General features: G+C 52.5%; 9 protein-coding genes across 9 annotated transcripts; 5 read left to right on the forward strand and 4 right to left on the reverse strand.

The window, feature by feature from the left end:
* Positions 1 to 331: 331 nt before the first annotated feature.
* On the forward strand, positions 332 to 2,411 carry A1O5_09252 (uncharacterized protein; the record flags this gene model as incomplete). The annotated part of the gene is made up of 3 exons (XM_007749831.1): positions 332 to 688; positions 754 to 855; positions 918 to 2,411. 3 exons carry the CDS (start codon positions 332 to 334, stop codon positions 2,409 to 2,411), a joined length of 1,953 nt encoding a protein of 650 aa, XP_007748021.1.
* A 2,347-nt stretch (positions 2,412 to 4,758) lies between these two features.
* On the reverse strand, positions 4,759 to 5,437 carry A1O5_09253 (uncharacterized protein; the record flags this gene model as incomplete). Its single annotated transcript, XM_007749832.1, has 2 exons — positions 4,759 to 5,147; positions 5,323 to 5,437. 2 exons carry the CDS (start codon positions 5,435 to 5,437, stop codon positions 4,759 to 4,761), a joined length of 504 nt encoding a protein of 167 aa, XP_007748022.1.
* Positions 5,438 to 6,237: 800 nt separating this feature from the next.
* A1O5_09254 (uncharacterized protein) lies at positions 6,238 to 7,665 on the reverse strand (the record flags this gene model as incomplete). The annotated part of the gene is made up of 1 exon (XM_007749833.1): positions 6,238 to 7,665. One exon carries the CDS (start codon positions 7,663 to 7,665, stop codon positions 6,238 to 6,240), a length of 1,428 nt encoding a protein of 475 aa, XP_007748023.1.
* A 456-nt stretch (positions 7,666 to 8,121) lies between these two features.
* On the forward strand, positions 8,122 to 9,205 carry A1O5_09255 (uncharacterized protein; the record flags this gene model as incomplete). The annotated part of the gene is made up of 2 exons (XM_007749834.1): positions 8,122 to 8,285; positions 8,344 to 9,205. 2 exons carry the CDS (start codon positions 8,122 to 8,124, stop codon positions 9,203 to 9,205), a joined length of 1,026 nt encoding a protein of 341 aa, XP_007748024.1.
* Positions 9,206 to 10,342: 1,137 nt separating this feature from the next.
* A1O5_09256 (ribonuclease T1) lies at positions 10,343 to 10,871 on the forward strand (the record flags this gene model as incomplete). Its single annotated transcript, XM_007749835.1, has 2 exons — positions 10,343 to 10,357; positions 10,410 to 10,871. The coding sequence occupies 2 exons, from the start codon at positions 10,343 to 10,345 to the stop codon at positions 10,869 to 10,871; spliced, it is 477 nt and encodes a 158-aa protein (XP_007748025.1).
* A 926-nt stretch (positions 10,872 to 11,797) lies between these two features.
* A1O5_09257 (uncharacterized protein) lies at positions 11,798 to 12,652 on the reverse strand (the record flags this gene model as incomplete). Its single annotated transcript, XM_007749836.1, has 1 exon — positions 11,798 to 12,652. The coding sequence occupies one exon, from the start codon at positions 12,650 to 12,652 to the stop codon at positions 11,798 to 11,800; it is 855 nt and encodes a 284-aa protein (XP_007748026.1).
* A 415-nt stretch (positions 12,653 to 13,067) lies between these two features.
* Positions 13,068 to 14,303, reverse strand: A1O5_09258 (transcription initiation protein SPT3; the record flags this gene model as incomplete). Its single annotated transcript, XM_007749837.1, has 3 exons — positions 13,068 to 13,697; positions 13,753 to 13,953; positions 14,004 to 14,303. The coding sequence occupies 3 exons, from the start codon at positions 14,301 to 14,303 to the stop codon at positions 13,068 to 13,070; spliced, it is 1,131 nt and encodes a 376-aa protein (XP_007748027.1).
* A 918-nt stretch (positions 14,304 to 15,221) lies between these two features.
* A1O5_09259 (diphthine synthase) lies at positions 15,222 to 16,228 on the forward strand (the record flags this gene model as incomplete). The annotated part of the gene is made up of 3 exons (XM_007749838.1): positions 15,222 to 15,356; positions 15,454 to 15,578; positions 15,631 to 16,228. The coding sequence occupies 3 exons, from the start codon at positions 15,222 to 15,224 to the stop codon at positions 16,226 to 16,228; spliced, it is 858 nt and encodes a 285-aa protein (XP_007748028.1).
* Positions 16,229 to 17,256: 1,028 nt separating this feature from the next.
* On the forward strand, positions 17,257 to 18,435 carry A1O5_09260 (uncharacterized protein; the record flags this gene model as incomplete). Its single annotated transcript, XM_007749839.1, has 1 exon — positions 17,257 to 18,435. The coding sequence occupies one exon, from the start codon at positions 17,257 to 17,259 to the stop codon at positions 18,433 to 18,435; it is 1,179 nt and encodes a 392-aa protein (XP_007748029.1).
* Positions 18,436 to 19,214: the final 779 nt, after the last annotated feature.

A 19,214-nucleotide genomic window follows, 5' to 3' on the forward strand; every position in this document is an offset into this window, starting at 1 on the left:
CCAAGGCAGCCATTGAATGCCTTTGCACTCCCTCCAGATCACTTTCCAGGCTGCGTCATCTGCTGTCTTTGCATTCACAAAGACGAGAAGACAAGCGCCTGTGAGAACATCACTTCTGCTGCCGAGGAAAGCCTTAGGCATATAAACATATCAGTTGTCTATTGCAAGGAAATTCGTCGCTGCATTACAGAGCATGTACGAATGTCCGAGGGACAGCCTTGAGGAGACCACTTTTCTTTGTCAGCACCAGCATCGGAGAGAGGAGGAACGAGAAGAAACCAGCTTCTTTGGCTTGTTGCCGGTCTCGAAATCCTTGAATGTTGTCAACACCATGGACAGAGAAGACGCGGACGCGACCCCAAGAGTTCTGAGAGTGATAAATCCGGATTTCAAGGAGGAGAATGCAGATGATTTACCGCAGCTTGGTACCAGAAAGACCGCCTTCTCACTTAGATCGATTTCGGGATCCTTGTCTTCAATTTGGGGAAGAAGGCATGCCAGTACCAGTACGTCCTCCTCTCAACGCGACTTTAGCCAAGACGAAAGTTGGACTGTCGCACCCGACCTGGATCTGGATTACAGTCCACCTTCACGCGGCTGTGTCTCGTTCTCAACCCTCCTCACTGCTCGCAAATCATCAGCTCCTGCACGCAGAAAGAAGAGGTTGAACGGCGACAAGGACGACAAGGTGAGCATCTTGCCTCAATCTATTGTCGCATCTCCCACAAAGCTTTTTGGCTAACGTTGTCGCAGTCTTGTTCACAGAGCCGCTCTTCCGTCTGCGGACCATCCTCAAATTATCTCACTCGTGCGCAAACAATACAAGAGCGATTATCGGTAGACGTGGACAACGAGGTGAGTACTCGACAGGGGTCAGAGTTCCGTTGTCCTGGAGGCTTTGACTGATCGTGTCTCAGCGGTCTTCGGCGTACAGCTTTGGCTCTTTCACGACCGATCATTCCTCAAGACACTCAAACAAGGTTCATCAGAATCCAGTGGAAACCCCTCCAAAACGTGACATCTTTGGACAAGCGAGCCATACAATCATGCCGTTAATCCTTCCCAATGGTATCTACGCGAATGGCGTCCCAACTGACCGAGATTTCCGCGAGACTCGCCCTTTCAACAATCACATCACAGCTCCTGCTGTTCAAGCACCAACCTTGCAAAACATCTTAGACTATCGGGGCTCTCTTGTAAACGAGGCTTTTGCGGCGTCCATAACAACTCCCGTCCATCAGAATGAGCCGCTCGTTAACGGAGAGACAATTCCTTCCGCTCCGCCCCCGAGTGTCGCAGGCACAATGAACCACGAAGACACTGTTGCTCTGCCCGTCGACAGGGACTTTATCCAGCCTCGGTTCGATGCGCATCATTTTCACAACAACTTCCGTAATCCTGCACGAAGCCACCGTCGCAATCCTCTGCAACCGCCATCGCCACCTCCACCTCCACGGAACGCCCCGAACGCGCCGGTCGTCCCATTGCCAGCCGTCGCTGCGCTAAAAGTGGAAACCTTCGCTTTCAATGTCTTGGACGCAGGTACAAAATCCCCCATGACCACATATGTCACGTTCAACATTACCGCTGTCAAGCAGAACTACCTCGAGACACAAAGTCGTACCCATCAGCCTCGAGATCGGTCCTACATCCTCATGGAAAACGATGAAGGCTCTCTGATTGATCTTCAAATCCAAACCAACGTCAAAGGTCCTGCCCACAAGCTCTTCGAGGTCGGGGTCCAAAGCATCCAGAAGCTGCTTGTCAAAGACCGATGGACTCTTTTACTCAAGCTTAATTCGAAAGACAATCCATTGAAATCCAAACTCTCTGCCTCCATGAAGTCGGACCCCAACAGAAAGTCCTCATCTCTTTCATTGATCGACCAGTTCTTGGCAAGCCTTAAGATGGACAGCAAGAGGAGTGAACCAGTCTCCGTCGAGGCAGTAGTCAAGTACCGCCACGCCTTTTTGCCAGAGGACACCACTCTGGAGACCCGGGCCGTCTGCCGTGTTGCGTTGCTCGCTTCCGCCGCGTCCATGGGCGCTATTGAAACTGGGGAGCTCGCAGGCTCCGTCGTCCATGCCCTTGACCCAGGGGTCAACACCGTCAAGCTGCTCTCGGTCGAACAACCAGAGCAACAGCACCACCTGGGCTTATGTGGCCGCGAGGGGTTGGCCCTCATCTACGACTTCCGACATGCGTTGGGCCATGTCGTTTCGGAGTCGGTCACCTGGGACCTCGCCGTCCTGGAGACTTACTACCGACAGGTCCTTGCGGAGGAGTCTGCGTCTCCGCAGACTCCAACGCTCCGAGACACCATTCGCCGCCGTGTAGCAACGGTGGCGAATCGGTTCTCGCCAAGGAAGTCGGGTGTTGTTGGCGCTGCGACCGAGGGGCACGTGGGATAGAACGCCACGGGCGGCGGGGGCGGTGCTGGTGCTGGTGCTGGTGCTGTTGGTGGGAACGGCGGCGGCAGCGAGGACACAGAGAGTGTCCAAGGCATGGACGAGGCTGCCCTTGTTTGGCAGCATATGAGAGAGGCCTCCGGCCTGAACGACGAGGCAGAAAGTCTCTATGAGACGGGGGTCTGGGGGCCGCCCTGGCTATGAGAGCCAAATAATGTTGCACGGTCACATCCTTTCCGTTCCTTTCCTTCGTGATGGTTGTAGTCGGTGACGATCGCCGTGAACAGCGTAATGGACAGCCTAGGTGTACCGTAAACCGCCTAGGTGATGATAGCCCTGTATAATGGGATACAAAATGCCCTGTCCAGCTGCCCCTCGACCTCGACTTATGTATTCGGCTGGTACTACGGAGACTAACGCATTCAGCACGAGCCGCATGGGGTGAGAGGGACATAGATGTGCGGAGGAATACGACGACGACGACGAAGAAGAAAAAGCAGAAGAAGACAGCCTCTTTGTCGCATATTGATTTTCGTCCCCTCAATATGCTCCTCATCCCCCTCCTCCATGACTCCGGCATTGTGTGTTGTGCAACAAGTGATTCTCTGCTCCAGCCTTCCGGCATAGGAAATCCCCCAATCAATCCACGGGTATTCCGCTCGCTAGTTTCAAGTCCATTCCTAACCTTCAGTGGCTTTTGTTGAGCCCTGTGCGTTTAATCGTTTTTTAATCCACTATTCTCCCCCCTTTCCGCTGTATTTGTAGCTTGGGGCGTCATATGATTTCTTCGCCTGAACAATGGGAATGGCAGCGGGAATGCGGAAATTTTGCACTCTCAGATCGAATCTCGAATGGGACCGATGCTGTGCTGTGAGGTGAACCGCTTCGGTCATGAGGTTGTTCCTTCCCAATCCCTGGGGGTCGTTCTCACCAGAGTCATGTGCTTTGAATAGGATGCCAGACGAGTGAGCAAATGCCAAAAGAAAATGCGGGCGCGGTGACGAGCCGGCACGCCTCTCTACCTCGTGTATTCTCTAGATCGTTCAGAGTCCGTATTGGTTAAGATCGAGTGGGATTGTGAGGGTGGATACAGGGCTGGAATGGAAATAGATGGTGATGGGTATGTAACATTCTGGGGATCTCTTTCGCCTCAGCCGTTGCTGCTCTGGAAGCCCGTTGGCTGTCATGTTGTAACCAAGACATTGAAATCTTCGATGGCCTCAAGCAGCGGTATTCTTGTTGTGCTTGGAAAGACACCTTGCTTTGTGGAAGCTAATATGGGATGCTGTGTTCTTCTAGCCTAATCCCTTACTTCGGTTCGAGAGCATGCACTTGGACGGGGCGAAACACAAATCGGCCTAGAGGGAATAAAATACGTAGCTATATGCTAGCTAGGCAACGAATGCTCTCTCCATTAAAGGCGGTGACGGTTCTTCGCCTGCAGCCAAATAATTGAGCCTGTTATCATTGGCGGTAAGGTTCAACGTCTTCCAGAGTATTTCCAAAGGTCAATAGCCATTATATTGGTCATGTGTAGGTCTAAAAACGCTAGAAGTGGTGATGGGCACCAGCTGCCAGACAGGCAGGGAAGAGGATATGTTTCCTCAATGGTATCGAAATTCACTCCTAGACAAGTGAGTGTCCTGCCATCGACGTCCAACTTCTCGGTTTGGAAAGACTCTGTGGCTGAGCCAAAGGGCCATTCTCCACATTTAGAGTCCAATATATAGGTCTGCACGGTAGAGTGCGACCATAGATAGGAGTCCAAGATGGGAGGGAAAGATCATCGGTAGCGAGCCAACGCCAGTAAGTCGAGAGACATGGAGACTGTTCAGGCGTAAGGGAGCCACCTTGATATAGACTTGGTCATAGCTTTGAGAGTATTCTGGCTGGATCAGGGGGGCAAAGTCGATACCTGTTCGTCGCTCTGCGAATCCCAGCATAGCAAAATTCGATCTCTCAGATCTCAGCATGATGTACCCGGCCTCAGAGAGAGTATTTCATGGAGATAGATGAAATAGCGACGCGATTGATTTTGGCCTTCAATCTCTTCTTGGCTAGAGGACGGAACCAAAGCAAGAAGGCGTTGGTGTTCCTATGCCACTATGGCCTCGGAGCAAAGTTCCCACAGCTGCGCGACACTGATAAAAGGACTGAATTTAATTCCGATGTGAATTGAAACCAACCCAGCTTCATCAAGCCCACTGAATATATGAGGGCAGAGAAACTCGACATCGTATCCCAGTCGAGTTCCATGTGGCCGCAAAACGATCGCGGCTTCCTGGCGAGAACCAGCCCCTGTGTGGTCCACACCCGAGGGAGCCATCGACAAAAGAACAATGAATTCGAATCATTTCAGTAGGATTGTGGCAAAATCTTTAACCCCTAGTATCTCTTCGTAACTACCACTAGGGAACGGAACGTTCAGCTCACGTTCAGGTAGAGGTCCATCGGCGACTGCTTGCAAAACAAGGGGCGCAACGTTTTGTGTAGTCTTGACAAAACTCGAAGACAGGTCGGTTTCGTGCGCCGGCCAGATCAGTACCTCTGCAGCACGAGAACATGTTTTCCCCATCGGTGTAACCCGGGAGACTCGTTCCTCCAGATCATGTTGTCTGATACAAAATGCATCAATCCAGACCCATCCACAGATGTTAGGCGTCGCAAAACTGTGCAGAGCGTAGCGAAAGTTGGGTATGACTTCGATCGCGCGGTCATTGCAGATGATGCAGAAGGCTCCTGGTCGCATAAATGGTCAGGCTCTAGATCTAGACAACCATTTCGGATGCGGATTTTTTTGGTAAGGAGCGCCAAAATGTATATGACAGGGTCCTGAACTTAGGCGCGCATCGAATTTGAAGACGTGCAATCTGCCTTTGGGACTTTCAGAAAGGGATTCCTCAGTAGAACAGACGAAACTCCCCAGGCAGCAACGGTCTGGCGGGGTCGTTCAAGTCGAGAGGCAAGTCCTCGTTGGCCGTTCCGCCCTGGTTGAGTGATGGTGTGGGATAATCCGAGGTCGACGACATTGCGAGCTTCAGACCAAAACATAGCTTGCAACTGATTCCAACAGCGAGGAATATCTGGAACATAAGATTGGTGGCTGAAGATGTCGACATTCTTTCATTTCCGGCTGCGTGCTGGGAGAGGCCTAGGCGGAGGCGGAGGCTGAGGCACACCAAGCTAACATTCTTCAAGGAAGTGTAGCTGACTGCCTGATCTTGTGAGAAGGCAAGGTAACCCAACTCAACAGGTTGCCTACCAGCCTCCTAAGTCACTAAAGGTATACCAATGTCTCGTTGAGGAGAATCGATTCTGCCATTCTCCCAGCCCACCACCCGCAGCTGATGACAAGAACGGTTTCCCCCTAAGAGCTAGCTAGTATCGGCAAATCTCAATGCACCCGCCTTCGGAATAGTCCAAGCAACCTGGCAAAGCATCATCTCAAATCAGGACGTGCCATTCTGTCGAGTTGTTCGTTCAAAATGCACATACAAGTGCCGGCGCGGCGGGAAAGAGGGTATCAAGACACATACAGCAAGCCCCATCTGATGTGAGACTTGAAGGCATCACTGCTGTTCCGCCATCGCAGGCACAACTTGCACGACAGTGCCGATTGCCAACTTCTCCGACTGTTGCATGTTTTTCCAGTCCCAGTCTTTGTGAGAACGAGCGATAGCAAAGCGGTGGCAAAGCAGTAGACACTGACCGACTTCTGTGCGTCAGAATGGCACCAAAGACACAGGGAACTCGATTTGGCAATCTTTTTCGCCTTCCCGGTTGTTCGTCGGAATGCATTTTCTTTCAGCATATGCAATGTGCTCGCTGCTCACTCACATGGTTCGGGATCTAGGGGTCTCCATGAGCCATCCTCATTGCCCATCTCGTCCTGGCAATTCTTTTCCTTTTGCTCACTCTTTTCTCCTATCGCATCATCCTTCCAGCTCACAGGCACTCCGTCATCTGTAAACCTCGCCCACTCGAACCACCCACATCCCTCGCTGCCTCCTGGTTTATTTCCAACCTGACACATCCACATATATCTGCCCCTATTAGCCCTTTGTTTCTGCACTGTTTTCAATACACAAGGGACCCCGCATCTGCATTTTGGAGTGTATTTGGGGCGAAATTCTTCACGATACCACCGATAGGTGATGTTAATGCGTTTATTGCCGGCGACGGGATGGGGGGTGATGGTAAGAGCCGGTGCGATGCTGTGTTTCCATTCTTCTTGCATCTCGGCATGCATTACGAGGAGAGAATTGTGCGGCAGGTGGATTGCGATTTGGCCCGAAATGTCTGCTGCTGAAGAGGTGCGTTCAGATTTGTTGTTTTCGTCGTGATCGTCCTTGGGCACGATCTTTCGCACACGAAACTCCCTTGCAACTCCGAGGCTCAAGCTCCCTATGATGGCTCGAGGCCCTAGATAGGAGAGCTGGTCAGAGTGATAGCCCACATGTTGCGCGCCACCATCGTAGCAATTGACGAAAGCGGCGTTGGGCCTCCATGGCTGAGACGATTGATATTTCAATTTTTTACCATTCGGGTAAAAGTCACGGATCCGGATATCGATCTCCTTGTTCACTGCGTCACGAACAAGATCGCTGACTTGCTTCATGACCGGCAGAATTTGCCTGATATCACCGAGATCATTGCCGTTGTAGTAATACTCGCTCCTCTGTCGCTCTACATCCGCCAGGCTGTCGACGTAGAAACATGCCGTGTGCGGAGATTTCACGACATTGTCGAATATCTTGAATTGAATGGAGTCGTAAGTGGGGACTTCAGCGAGGAGTTCTGCCAGCAGGGCATTTGCAAGGTTGGCAGGCAGGAAATTGTGGATTATGGAACAGGGGGTATGGCTTGCGATGGCTTGGGGCGTGTAGAGGTGGAGAGTTTTGCCCTTTCTAGTCAGCGGTTGTTGCGACACTGACTTTGATGGACTCTTGTTCTCTGACGTGAAGGGGAGGCCGGTCTGCATATTGGCGCCGGTCAGTCGACGCTTCGGTGGTGGAGGGGCATCTTGCGCAACAGTCGAGAGTGCTTCGACGGCAGCGTCCACGGAGCCGTCACAGCCGAGCAGGACTTCCAGCAGGTCACCCTGGGATCTGCTTGGGTATAGAGATGACAGAATTGCCAGTTTGACGTCGGTGGACTCGGCGTCCTCGTCGATCGGTGGTGTAAGAGGAGTCTTGGGTTCAAGATCAGCCTGCGGCGAAGACACGCGACGCCTTTTGCGCAAGATGAACGCGTCCATGGTCAGTGTGTCCTCGACTGGGAGCCATCATACAGGAATGAAGTCCAGGGTGACTCCTGAAGTGTTGGATGCAAGGTGCAGGCTGCCCCAGGCCAGTCCCAAACATTAGCCAGAGGAGGGAAGTTCTTAGTAAACATGAATACGCGTGGTGGGCTCGGTGGTGGGAGATGATGGCAATGGCAATGGCAATGACAATGGCGGGGAGAAACCTCGGCCTGGTGACAGGTGCAGCCTGAGACTGCAACTGCGTCTTCTCTTCCTCTCCGCTTCACATTTTACTCACCGGCCACCAACAGCCAGCCTGTACGAGGTAATTCTACCCTAGAACCATCGCCCTCGAGAGCTCTTTGGATGCAAAGCTGGCCTTGCGCTTTGACACTGACCTCATCGGCGCAGAGGGAAGCTGGACATGATGAGTGACTGTTCACCTTCGCGACGAGAGCTTCAATATCAGTCATGCTAGAATTCCGCACACAAGGCTTCCAAGGCTACGCAGTCAAGTACTCCCCTTTCTTTGACAATCGCATAGCAGTCGCTGCGGCAGCAAATTATGGCCTCGTGGGAAATGGGCGGCTGTATGCGCTGGAGCTGACTCCTCAAGGCATTGTGCCTGTCAAAGTGTACTGAGCTCGCAGAATTCCGAGGGAAGACAAACATCAGTGCTAACTGGTCGTCCAGCTATCCTACGCAAGATGCGCTCTACGATGTAACGCACTCCGAAGCCCATAGCTCGCATCTCCTCACTGCCTCCGGCGACGGCTCATTACGACTCTACGACACCTCCCTTACTCCCGAATTTCCCATTGCCAAGTTCGAAGAACATTCGCGGGAAGCCTTCTCCTGCAGCTGGAATCTTACATCAAAAGCAACCTTTGCCTCATCGTCATGGGACGGCACCGTCAAAATATGGAGTCCGGAACGGCAGCAGAGTCTGCTGACACTACCGACCCATTCCTGCACGTACAGTGTCCAATGGAGTCCCCATACTGATGGCATGCTCAGCGCAGTGTGCTCAGACAGTCATCTGCGGGTGTGGGATTTGAGAACACCCGCCAGCGCAAGTAACCATCTCATATTGCAAATCCCTATTCATGCGGCTCCCTTATCGGCCGGCGTCGGGGCTGGGAAGATCCAACCAACCTTCCCACCTGCTGAAGCTCTCACTCACGATTGGAACAAGTATCGAGGCCCAGTCGTCGCCACGGCCGGAGTCGACCGAATCATTCGAACATTTGATATCCGTCAGCCCAAGGGCCCCCTAAACATGTTACAGGGACACGGCTACGCGGTGCGGAAGGTTGCATGGAGCCCACACCTCCCCGATCTGTTACTCAGCGCCAGCTACGATATGACTTGTCGTGTCTGGACGGATGGCGGCGAGCAGGGAGGGCCCGCTAGAGAGCTCGGTAGTATGGGTCGACATACCGAGTTCGTGACGGGCGTGGATTGGTGCTTGTTTGGCAGTGAAGGGTGGGCGGCCAGCTGTGGCTGGGATGAACTTCTTTGTGTCTGGGATGTGCGAACAGTCATGCACTCGTGATACGAAACACGAACCGCGCTGTGGATGGCGTGTGCTCGATTCCGAAGGTATCATTAAATTAATTTTCACCATAGGACCGCCTTGAGAATTGGTTAACAAGGAATCTATCCCACAACAGAACGAAGCAAGACGCCGCTGGTTACTGCTGTCAACAACAGCTCGAAGTGGATATGACAGATACCAAAATCTGAAACTCTTATGCATCATGGCTGATCCGACCCGGAAACGAGGTTCATCGCCGACTTATGTTACATCTTGCACCTTGAACAAGACCCTGGAGCGAGTCGACCTGTTCGTTCGGCAGGCATAGGAGGGCACGAAAGGAGGGATTGCCTTTGCAGTTTAGTCCCGAGCATCTAATCTCTTTCCCTCGCTCTCCGCTTATGTCTCCAACCAATCAGCCTGCCAAGACCTTCTGGAAGTCATGGATGCTGTCGATCCTCGGCGCCTCGTCAACTTTCCTTTTTCCTTTCGTGCTTGACATCTACGCCTTGATAGGTGCCGGCAGAACAACCCATATGGGTCACGGTTGTCGCTAAAGCGATATCTGCGCATTGCATGTTGGACTTGCTCGGTCCTTGAGAGCCTTATTCTGGACCGCGGAAATCTCGTGCAGGCGCCGGTCTGGGGAAGGCTCTCGCTGTGACCACTAAGGCTCTGTGTGTCGAGTGCTGCGGGTACCTGCTTTAGCAGGAGCAGGCCTGCAACCTGATCTTTGTTGATCGTTCCCTGTTGTTATCCTGGTCGGCCGAGGTAAGACAACCACTATTGATGGGCATATTGCACCCTGAAAGCAGCACGCCGGCCTTTGCGCTTCGGAGCGGGTGCAAAATGATTGTTGCAGGACCATGTGGATTGTCCTTTTTGTTACAAAATCTGCACGTTGACCCGTGGGGTCCGATACCATGAAGCGTCACCAAGGCCTTCGAATAGTACTTAAGGGCATGTCGCGATGGGTGGTGGACCGAGCGCAGAACGCAAGGAGCGAGCATCAAGGAGCTGAGAAAAGGTTCCTTGCTAAGGAGAAACAGGCCAGCCTTGCAGCCTCGTTATCCTATTGTTCAAGACTGCCTCTGGCTTTTCTTCATTATCAACTACGAACTCAAGATCAACCTCTTCCAAACCACCCACGCAACAATGCAGCTTGCACAGGTTCGTGAAACCAGACTCGGATCCTTCGTTTCGTCTTCTAATCCACGCTCAGATCTTAGCTAGCGTCCTCTTCACTCTTCCTTCGGCCCTTGCCCTCCCTCCGGGCCTCTCCTCCAGCAAACAACCCGTATCGCCTTCTTTCTGGGCCCGGGAATTCCACCCCTCCTCCTTGACGAAACGCCAACAGTCCTGCACCGAAACCTGCGGCGACGTATGCTACTACCAATCGACTATCGACGCCGCTGTCTCTAAGGGCTACTCACTCTTTCAGAGTGGCCAGACCGAAGGGTCTGACGACTACCCGCACCAGTACAACAACTACGAAGGATTTGATTTCCCCGTGGATGGACCGTACTATGAGTTCCCCATCATGGACGACTTTGAAGTTTACGACGGTGGATCGCCCGGCCCGGACCGCGTCATTTTTAATGAAGCGGGCGACTATGCTGGTGTCATTACGCATACTGGTGCCAGTGGAGACGATTTCGTCGCTTGTGCTGGGGAGGATCCGTGAATACTCGCGGGCTACGTATCCGGTCGTTTGAGAGAGGGTGGCACTAGGTGGAAGTGGCCAAGGGGGATCTTGGGAAGAGGCTGAGGTCCTGGATTAGGTTAGGAATTCCATATTGCGTGTAGCAAGGAAATCGAAGACCAGAGCCTTGCCTTGCATACGCGGGCGAAGATTCCGAGCGAGTCTGATATCCCTGGACGAAGTACTAGCCCCCTCCCCCCTCCCCCCTCCCCCTCCAGTATGCGACAGACGCAGAGACGGCCTTTTGCCTCAGAATGATATTATATCTGTACCAAGCTTGCCTTCCACAAGCGTGTGTGCCGTACACGTCATCGTTCCCTGCCTGTCTGGCATGAGTGAATGGCATTGAACTCTCTTGCGCGCGATAGCGGGTGACGAGATGGGCGAAGGGAGCGTGGGTGAGTGCCGATATAGAATGTCCTTCCATAGCTACCTTCCGACCTACATACCTAGGTCCTAGTCATTCATGAGGCCCCGATATTAACGTGTCTCTCCTGCACCGTGTATTTCCTGGGCATTCTTCTCGCATAGCCAGTGCATATCATATCGCAAGATACGTAGAGGATGATCATCATGTGAGGATGTTCATTAACCTACCCTCGACAACCAAACCCCCTTCATTTGATCGATGTTCCATTTCCCACCTCCAGTTGTGTGTCGCATTTCTCATGTCTTCATGGAATCGTGTCATGTAGTAGTCAGCTGTGTTGACGCTGTCCCCGGATGGGAGAACAAGACTCGTGTTGAACCTCCGCTTCTTGGGCAAGAAGAGGGGCGCCATCACTCTCCCGACAGACAGAGACTCCCATGTCTCTTCGTTCTGGAGATAGGCCTTGGTCTTCGGGACCAGGAATAGGTGCTGGCCATAGAGCTCCAATACCCTGCCTCACTTCAAACGCTGAGAGGATTCACTTCTCGCTCAACCGATTCTCCACCCCTTCCCTCACTTTCTTCCTCACCTCGGCCATTTCATCCTTGCTCGCATCGTATCTCACGTTACCTGCCTGATTGAAGGGATTCTCGTCCGACTTCTCGAATTCCTTCTTGATGAGCTCGATCTTCTGGTTTCTTCGCAGGCCCGGCCGCTCCTGGTCGATCTCCGGCATTCTCCGCTCCTCATACGCCTTGTACGCGGCAGGGAATCGACGCTCGGGGTGCCTGTCCAGTTTCAAGTCGTTGGCGGATCCGGTGGTGAGAGACAGGACATCGAGTGCGTTGTCGATGCCCGAGGCGTTGAGCGCCCTCTCCTTTGCACTCGAGTCGCCGTCGAGCTGGGACAGGTCCAGAGTGCCTCGACTCTTCTTTTCGGCCGTCTTCTTGTTCGCCCCCTTGGGCTTGTCCCGCATTCCTTTCTCTTCTTCCGCTAGCATCGCCTCTCTCTCGGCCTTCTTCGCGGCCTGTTCTGCTGCCTTTGCCGCAGCGGCTTGTTTCTTAGACGTGTCCTTGGCGCCTTGTTGCCATTTCTGCTCTTCCCTGGCGGCAACGACAGCGTCAGCGGCGGCTTGCTTTTGCGCGGCGGCTTCGGCCTTGCGGGCGTTTCCTGCGACCTTCTTGGTGTTTTCACCTTTTCCTTTTGGTGCCATTTCCACTTGCCCCGCAGTAGGAGGGCGGTCGGTCGTGATATTGTTCTCGTCGATGCGGGGTCGTCGGGTAGTTGCTCTGGAATCTAGGTAGGCCGTGGTGGTGATGTAGGCGCTGATATTTACAATCACGAAAATGCGACTGAATTGTGTGGGCGAGAAGATGAACGGGTTATGAGGCATGCAGGAAAGGGTTGGCGAACGATGCTAGATTGATTGGAGTATAGGGCAGGCCGCGATGACTCCGACTGCGGTGGCCTTGTGCCTTTCTCGCATGTGGCCTGAGGCTTTTTGCTGCGTTGGCTCGCATCTTCATAAACAACGATCATGATGTAATACAGCGCGACTCGAATGTCATCGCACGCTGCCGCTTATGTATACCTCGCCTCTGTGGAGTGAATAGGAATATAGGGGGAAGGAAAACTTCGAACGTATCCTCGGTGGTGTTGATATGTCTTTATTCTAGTACTCAAACCTTCATGCCATGCCTGGTTCATACCATAAGGATATCGGATCTGGATGTGCTCCTTAATTCTAAACGGGCCACTCCCGTTGCACCTGGAAGAAACATGACACATGGACGCCGTCGCTCTGAATTTCAAATCAGCCTCAATGGTGTCCTCATCCCAGCGAAGCCTTGTCTCATGAACTTGTACTTGTTTGGCACCGTCTGGAGTCTTCGGAACGCCTCTCTGACGTGCTTGGGCTCGATCGGTGTCCTCCCTTCCTCGGGCATCTCAAATAGACTGCAACCCTCCCTCTTACGTTTCTTCGACGTGTCCTGATCTCCTCTGCCGCCGTTCAATTTGTTGTTGGCCAGATCCTCAGCGGCTTTGACCTTCAGCGCTTCCTCCGTCAGAGTCTGAACGATCTCGAATGTTAAGAAGCCGAGAATATCGACAGCATCGTCATTAGGTCTGTTGTCAATGATCGTACCAAACCCGGCCCATTCGCGAAATCGCTTGCCCTTGCGGAAGGTGAAGCTCGCTTGACGACAGTCAGACCAGTAGACATATTCATCCTTGGTCATGTTCTTGGTGCGTTCGTCGGCAGAGGCAAGGCGGGCGAGGGTGGCTTCATTCTGCTCCTCTTCCTCTTCGTCTTCTTCATCGTCTCTTTCAGGCACTTGTTCGGCGTAAAACGATTGGATCTCCCATGGCAGGACGAGTTTCGCCTTCTTGTTTGCGGTGGGCTTTTGCGGAGCCGATGGGTTGACGCCTCCGGAGGCCTGGAGTCTCATTCAGCTACGTCTCCCAAAAGCGACTAACAACATAAACGCCTACCTCGTCGAAATCGCCAACTTCAGCAGCGTCGCCTCCACCTTTGTCGTCCGAATCCTTTACATTCTTGCGGACATCCTTCCACGAAAGGAAAGTCTTGAGTCTGGAGACTTTGGCCCTGTCGTGGCGAATCTGGAAGATGAGGTCGGCGATTGAGATGGTCTTAGAACCTCGGCGGTTTGCAAGTGCAGTTGCTTGTGTCAGCTATTTCGTAGGTTAGAAACGTTGCAGACAATTGGCCGAGGATGCCTAACCATCTCAATAACCTGCTCTCTTACGATTTCTTCGATCATCCAAGTAGTCTCTGCGCTCGGCTCTGCTGTTTCACCACTCACGAACATCATCTGTCCAATCCAATTTATTAGTCTCCGCTTGAAGTCTGCTGCATTTTCGAAGTCATCGTCGTCTCCGGGCTTGTTGGAAGAAGATGCAGCTCCTGAGCCAAGGCCCTCGCCAGGGTGGCTCTCGATTGCTTCCGGACTGTCTGGGGCATCTCCGAATATGAGAGCTTTCGAAACACTTTGTTTGAGATCCTCCGCTCCACGGTTCGCCATGATTTGGTTGCGTTCAAACCATGCTCGGGAGAGGACCTTTTTTGGTTTGTGTTCTCGCTTGGGTTGGCTGTTTGGATGGAGTGGGACGTGATTCTCAGAGGATCAATTGGGATTGCTTGCCCATCCAGATCTGGCAGTTGACCGGCTTTATGTACAAACATTGTGCAGTCGGCATACTGGTGCCCAGGAGTGAATCCAAAGAGATGCCCTGACATGTCGGGCGTGTGCTTCGTGGATATATGTGGAGTGAATTGTCCTATCGTCCAGACTCCACGGTCTAGGTCCACGGCCCCAAAGATGGCCAGAAGCTGAGGCGGTCATGACACATGAGACGGAGGAAGTCGTCTTCAACCAGATTTACTAGGTAGATTCGTAGCATGGATTCGACTCGTATATTCTTCCCACTTTCCGTCCACCAGATATACAACTTTCCAGTGTCCAAAGCGATGGGCTGTCGACATCTCCAGCGGTCCGGCAGTATCTTGCAATAAAATGGCATAGCAAAGACAGTTGCTCACCTGCTGGATCTCCTGCCGGTATTTTGCAGGCCTCTCACCCGCCATTCTGACTCCTGGCCTTGGGCCGTAAAGTTTGTCTGGTGCGAACTTCTCTGAACTTCTTTGTTCTAAATCCACAGATCAAGGATAATGATTGCTCTCCATTGATCAGATCAGCTTATGATGTTTGCAGGATGGAATAGGTGGTTGTGCATGAATGACAGATACCGGATGGAGTCATCTCTGATGTACCTCGTATGGAGCACTTGATCACTACAAGAGCACTAGAAGGTTGTTCGCGGTGACGATTTATCCGAAGTTGGCCCGCGCCGTCACTCACAATGCTCATCAGTCCTTCCGAATTATTCAACTGATTCTGCTTTCGAAGTCATTCTTTCACGTCACTTCTGCCAAATTCAATATGCTTTACCTTGTTGGCCTTGGTCTCGCCGATGAGAGAGATATCACTGTCAAGGGACTGGAAGTAGTGAAGCGTGCAGAAAGAGTCTACTTGGAGGCCTACACCAGCATTCTACATGTTGGGAAAGATAAGTTGGTAAGACCAGAAACCTTTCACGCCTCTTTTTATTTAGTTTCTACCTACTTCGTCGCATGTTTCGCTGACATGGGCGCTTCTCTGACAGTCAAGGTAGGAGTCACTCTATGAGCGCCCCGTAATTGTAGCAGACCGCGAAATGGTCGAGTCCTCCAGTGACGAAATCCTGGAAGGAGCAGACAAAGCTGACATTGCTTTTCTGGTGGTCGGCGATCCATTTGGGTAGGTTGGTGTACCCCAACACCACTGATCTCTTGCCTGACTAGTTTTGCAGCGCGACAACTCACACGGATCTGGTCCTTCGGGCCCAGGAGCTCTCCATCCCCGTCAAGTCCATTCCCAATGCCTCAATTCTCAATGCCATCGGTGCGACTGGCTTACAACTCTACAACTTTGGCCAGACCGTCTCCATGGTCTTCTTTACCGAAAACTGGAAACCGGCTAGCTTCTACGACCGCATCCGAGAAAATGCCTCTATTGGCTTGCACACCCTAATGCTACTGGATATCAAGGTGAAGGAACAGTCACTCGAAAACATGGCTAGGGGAAGAAAGACCTATGAGCCTCCACGTTATATGACTGTCATGCAGTGCGCCCAGCAAATGCTGGAAATAGAGGAAGAGAAGAAAGTGCATGTCTACGCCGAAGACAGTCTAGCTATCGGTTGTGCGAGAGTCGGTGCGGATGACCAACAATTCGCCTGCGGAACGCTGAAAGAGCTATGTAACATTGACTTGGGCGCCCCGCTCCACAGTCTCGTGCTTCTCGGTAAAAGAGCGCATGAGTTAGAGAAGGACTACATCAAAAAGTTTGCAGTGAATGAAGAAACCTTCGAGGAGAGTTGGAAGAAGTACCATGGAAGGAACCAATGAAATCAGTCTCGTGATTACTGGACAGAAAGCACCCGCTCGTCTGGCAGAAGTGGACAGAATCTGGCTTCCAGGATGACCTTCTGTGGACTGGGGATCTGTGCAGGATAAGCGCATCCGCCAAAGGGAGAGCTATTCGGGTCTGCTGCGATGCAGCCTTGATATCTCCGCCGCTGGTTTCAAGCCTCGATCGCTTCCGCTGCCGTCGCTGGGGATGGACTAGAGCACACTTGAATGGAGCACAATCCCTGGTCTGAGAATGGTCCTTAAGACGGCAATCTTGATTGAGAGACATACGCAGTATATCAAGGGGTTGGACTCTCAATCAATAACTTTCAAACGAGTCGTGAGAGTGACAGAAAAGCAATGCAAGGATTATCCCTGAGCCAGGCTAGAAGTAGTGACAGGACATCTGCTAGAACTGTCTGTACCCGCCCCTCTTTATCATGGCCGCTACAAGTAGTAGCCGATGGCGAGGCTGAAAATAAGGAGGGGATCCAACATGGAACCCGCATCGTGCGGCAGAACCACGTGGTGGAAGCCCCGAGCCCATCGCAGCCCTTCGCTACCAATCGTTCGCCCAAATCTCTCGTAACAATCCCACATTACTAGCCTAGCTTTGGCGGGCTGTTACAGCTCTCGGGTTGTACACAGCAGCAACCGTGTGTGACAGCGACCTCCTTCCTCCCACAGCGCTACAGAGGTGTCGGTGAGAGAGAACGAGGAAGGGGAACCCGCCACGCCGTACAACAGCAGCTTACTGTTCCGCTCCCCAACAACTGATGGAACATGCTTGTACATCGACGACGACTCAACATGTTGGCATATCCACATTTACGGGTATATGTCTGAGCAGCATATCGTTTGCCCACAGCAACAAATACTCCCCGGAGCTTAGCCTCTCTGTATCGATCTCGACGACCGACGAGCTCCACGCACTTGAACAGCACCACTTACCCTGCCTTCACATAGTCCAGCGGTCCAGAGGCCGTTCTCCCTGAACAAGTGACAATTGCACAGAAAAAGATATAATGCCCGTCTACCTTGTTCACGGCTTCCGCTGGCCGCGCGAAGGCTTCACCGGTATCCGCGTGCACGCCGTCCTCCACAACCTCGACGAATGCAGCACCGAATACATTCAGAACGCCAATTCCCGTGAAGAGATCCTCCGCTCCTTTCGCGAAATATACCCCGATATAATGAAAGAGCTAGACCACTCAGACACAACCCCTGCGTCGGCGAGGAGGTTGGAGTTCATCGAACAGTACAATCCAGACGATATAGACGGGCCCTACGCAGTGAGCCAACCATACGCATTTGTGGGAGACAAAGTCGTGGTGATTGCGGCCGGACCGGGTATGGGATTGACTGGACCTGGAGTAGCGCAGGCAAGATCATACCAACATGTCCCGACAGAGCCGGACTCTTCGCAATCCTCGCAGAGGAAACCACGAGCAACAACGCTCCCAATGTCCAAACCCGCACCCTTCAACTCACCCGCGGACACCACGGCGCTAAGCGTTAACGTGGACGAGGTTATTGCCGATGGCCCCGGACTGACGAATAAAGCGTGGGAAGCGCTGGCAGATCTGAGGGACAAGATCGCCGAGGGCGAGAAGATTGGGTGGTGGGTCGTCTACAATGGCGATCCAGAACGGTCGTTTGATGGCATGGAGGATGACGAGGATGACGAAGAAGACGAAGAAGACGAAGAAATGGAAGACGTGGCCGAGCAAGATGAAGATAGAGAAAAGCAAGATATCCGTGCTGTTTCTTCTCCTACTTCGCCTCCTGGTGCAGGTGCTTCGATGAGAGGTCATCGCCCCACACCCAGCGACTCCCTTCCAATTCCCACGTCCACCATCACGGGTCACTATCCGATCTCTACCCCGCCTGTGGCGCCCATGCTCGCCCAAGCACAACACATTACTGCCCAACAACATCACCAACGGCAGCAATCACAGCAACATCAAGAAGGAGGTTCAGGCTCACCAGGCCTTACGGCCCTGCCCGTCCGACCCACGCCCCCTTCATCAACAACAGGACCAGCGACACCACGCCCAACCACAGCATCGGCCGCTTCGGAGCACACCAGCACCATCAGCAAGGGCAAACAGAAAGAAAACGTTCCAGAAGAACAACCGGCCAGGCCAAAGGAAGCAGCAAAGTCCCAGGGTCTGAGGAAGAAGTTCTTCGGAAGGAGGTCGTGAATATGTTTTGATCATTGTTGCCATGCTCATGATGATGAATGATTTCTGACGATGTCAGTGGACTGATTCTACGAGGGCGTCGGGGAGAGAGAAAAAAAAAAAAAAAGGAAAACCCATAGACAAAAATCCTGGATCTCCGTGAAAGTTATCCTTGGAGAAAAAGACGGTTCTATTGTCTATATTATTACTTTGAACTCTGACTAAAACCCCGCATCTTGCATTGCCTGTCCAAGTCGCAGCAATGACGGTGGTGGGAGCAACAGCAGCCGTCTTGAACATGCAAGTCATGTTGCTCGTGTGGTTCGGAACAGTTGCAAGCCGTCTGATTACAACGGCGAGTTCCATTATCTATAACAGGTTTGCTGCAGCCGGACCAGGAGACCAATCCGGCTACGCGCGTCATGGACTGGTTCGCCGCCTTGGACAACAAAAAAGCTTTCCGGCGTGTATTCGATGCCTTCAGGACTACGAATTCATTCACATTGCGGCACAGATAAGTTGGCTGTTGCTGCCTGCAGCGAGAGCTAGTGTCAACTTACCTAGTCCCTGCTTTTGATCTCTTAAGTCTTAGATTCTGGCAGACGATTCGAAGCAATTTTACAACGGACCAAGGGGCGTGCCTCGAGCCGAAACGGATACTAACGGCAGGTGTTCTGAATGGGCCGGAAGCCTTGGATCATCTCAACCACAGGTCTTCGGGGCCAGATGGAGCAGGACACTTCACCCGCCGAGGCTGAAAGACGTACGGACAAGAGCTTGACGGGTTCAATTGTTAGCCA

Source organism: Cladophialophora psammophila (genome assembly GCF_000585535.1).
Source record: "Cladophialophora psammophila CBS 110553 chromosome Unknown aczJe-supercont1.15, whole genome shotgun sequence".
Taxonomy (NCBI): Eukaryota; Fungi; Ascomycota; class Eurotiomycetes; order Chaetothyriales; family Herpotrichiellaceae; genus Cladophialophora; species Cladophialophora psammophila.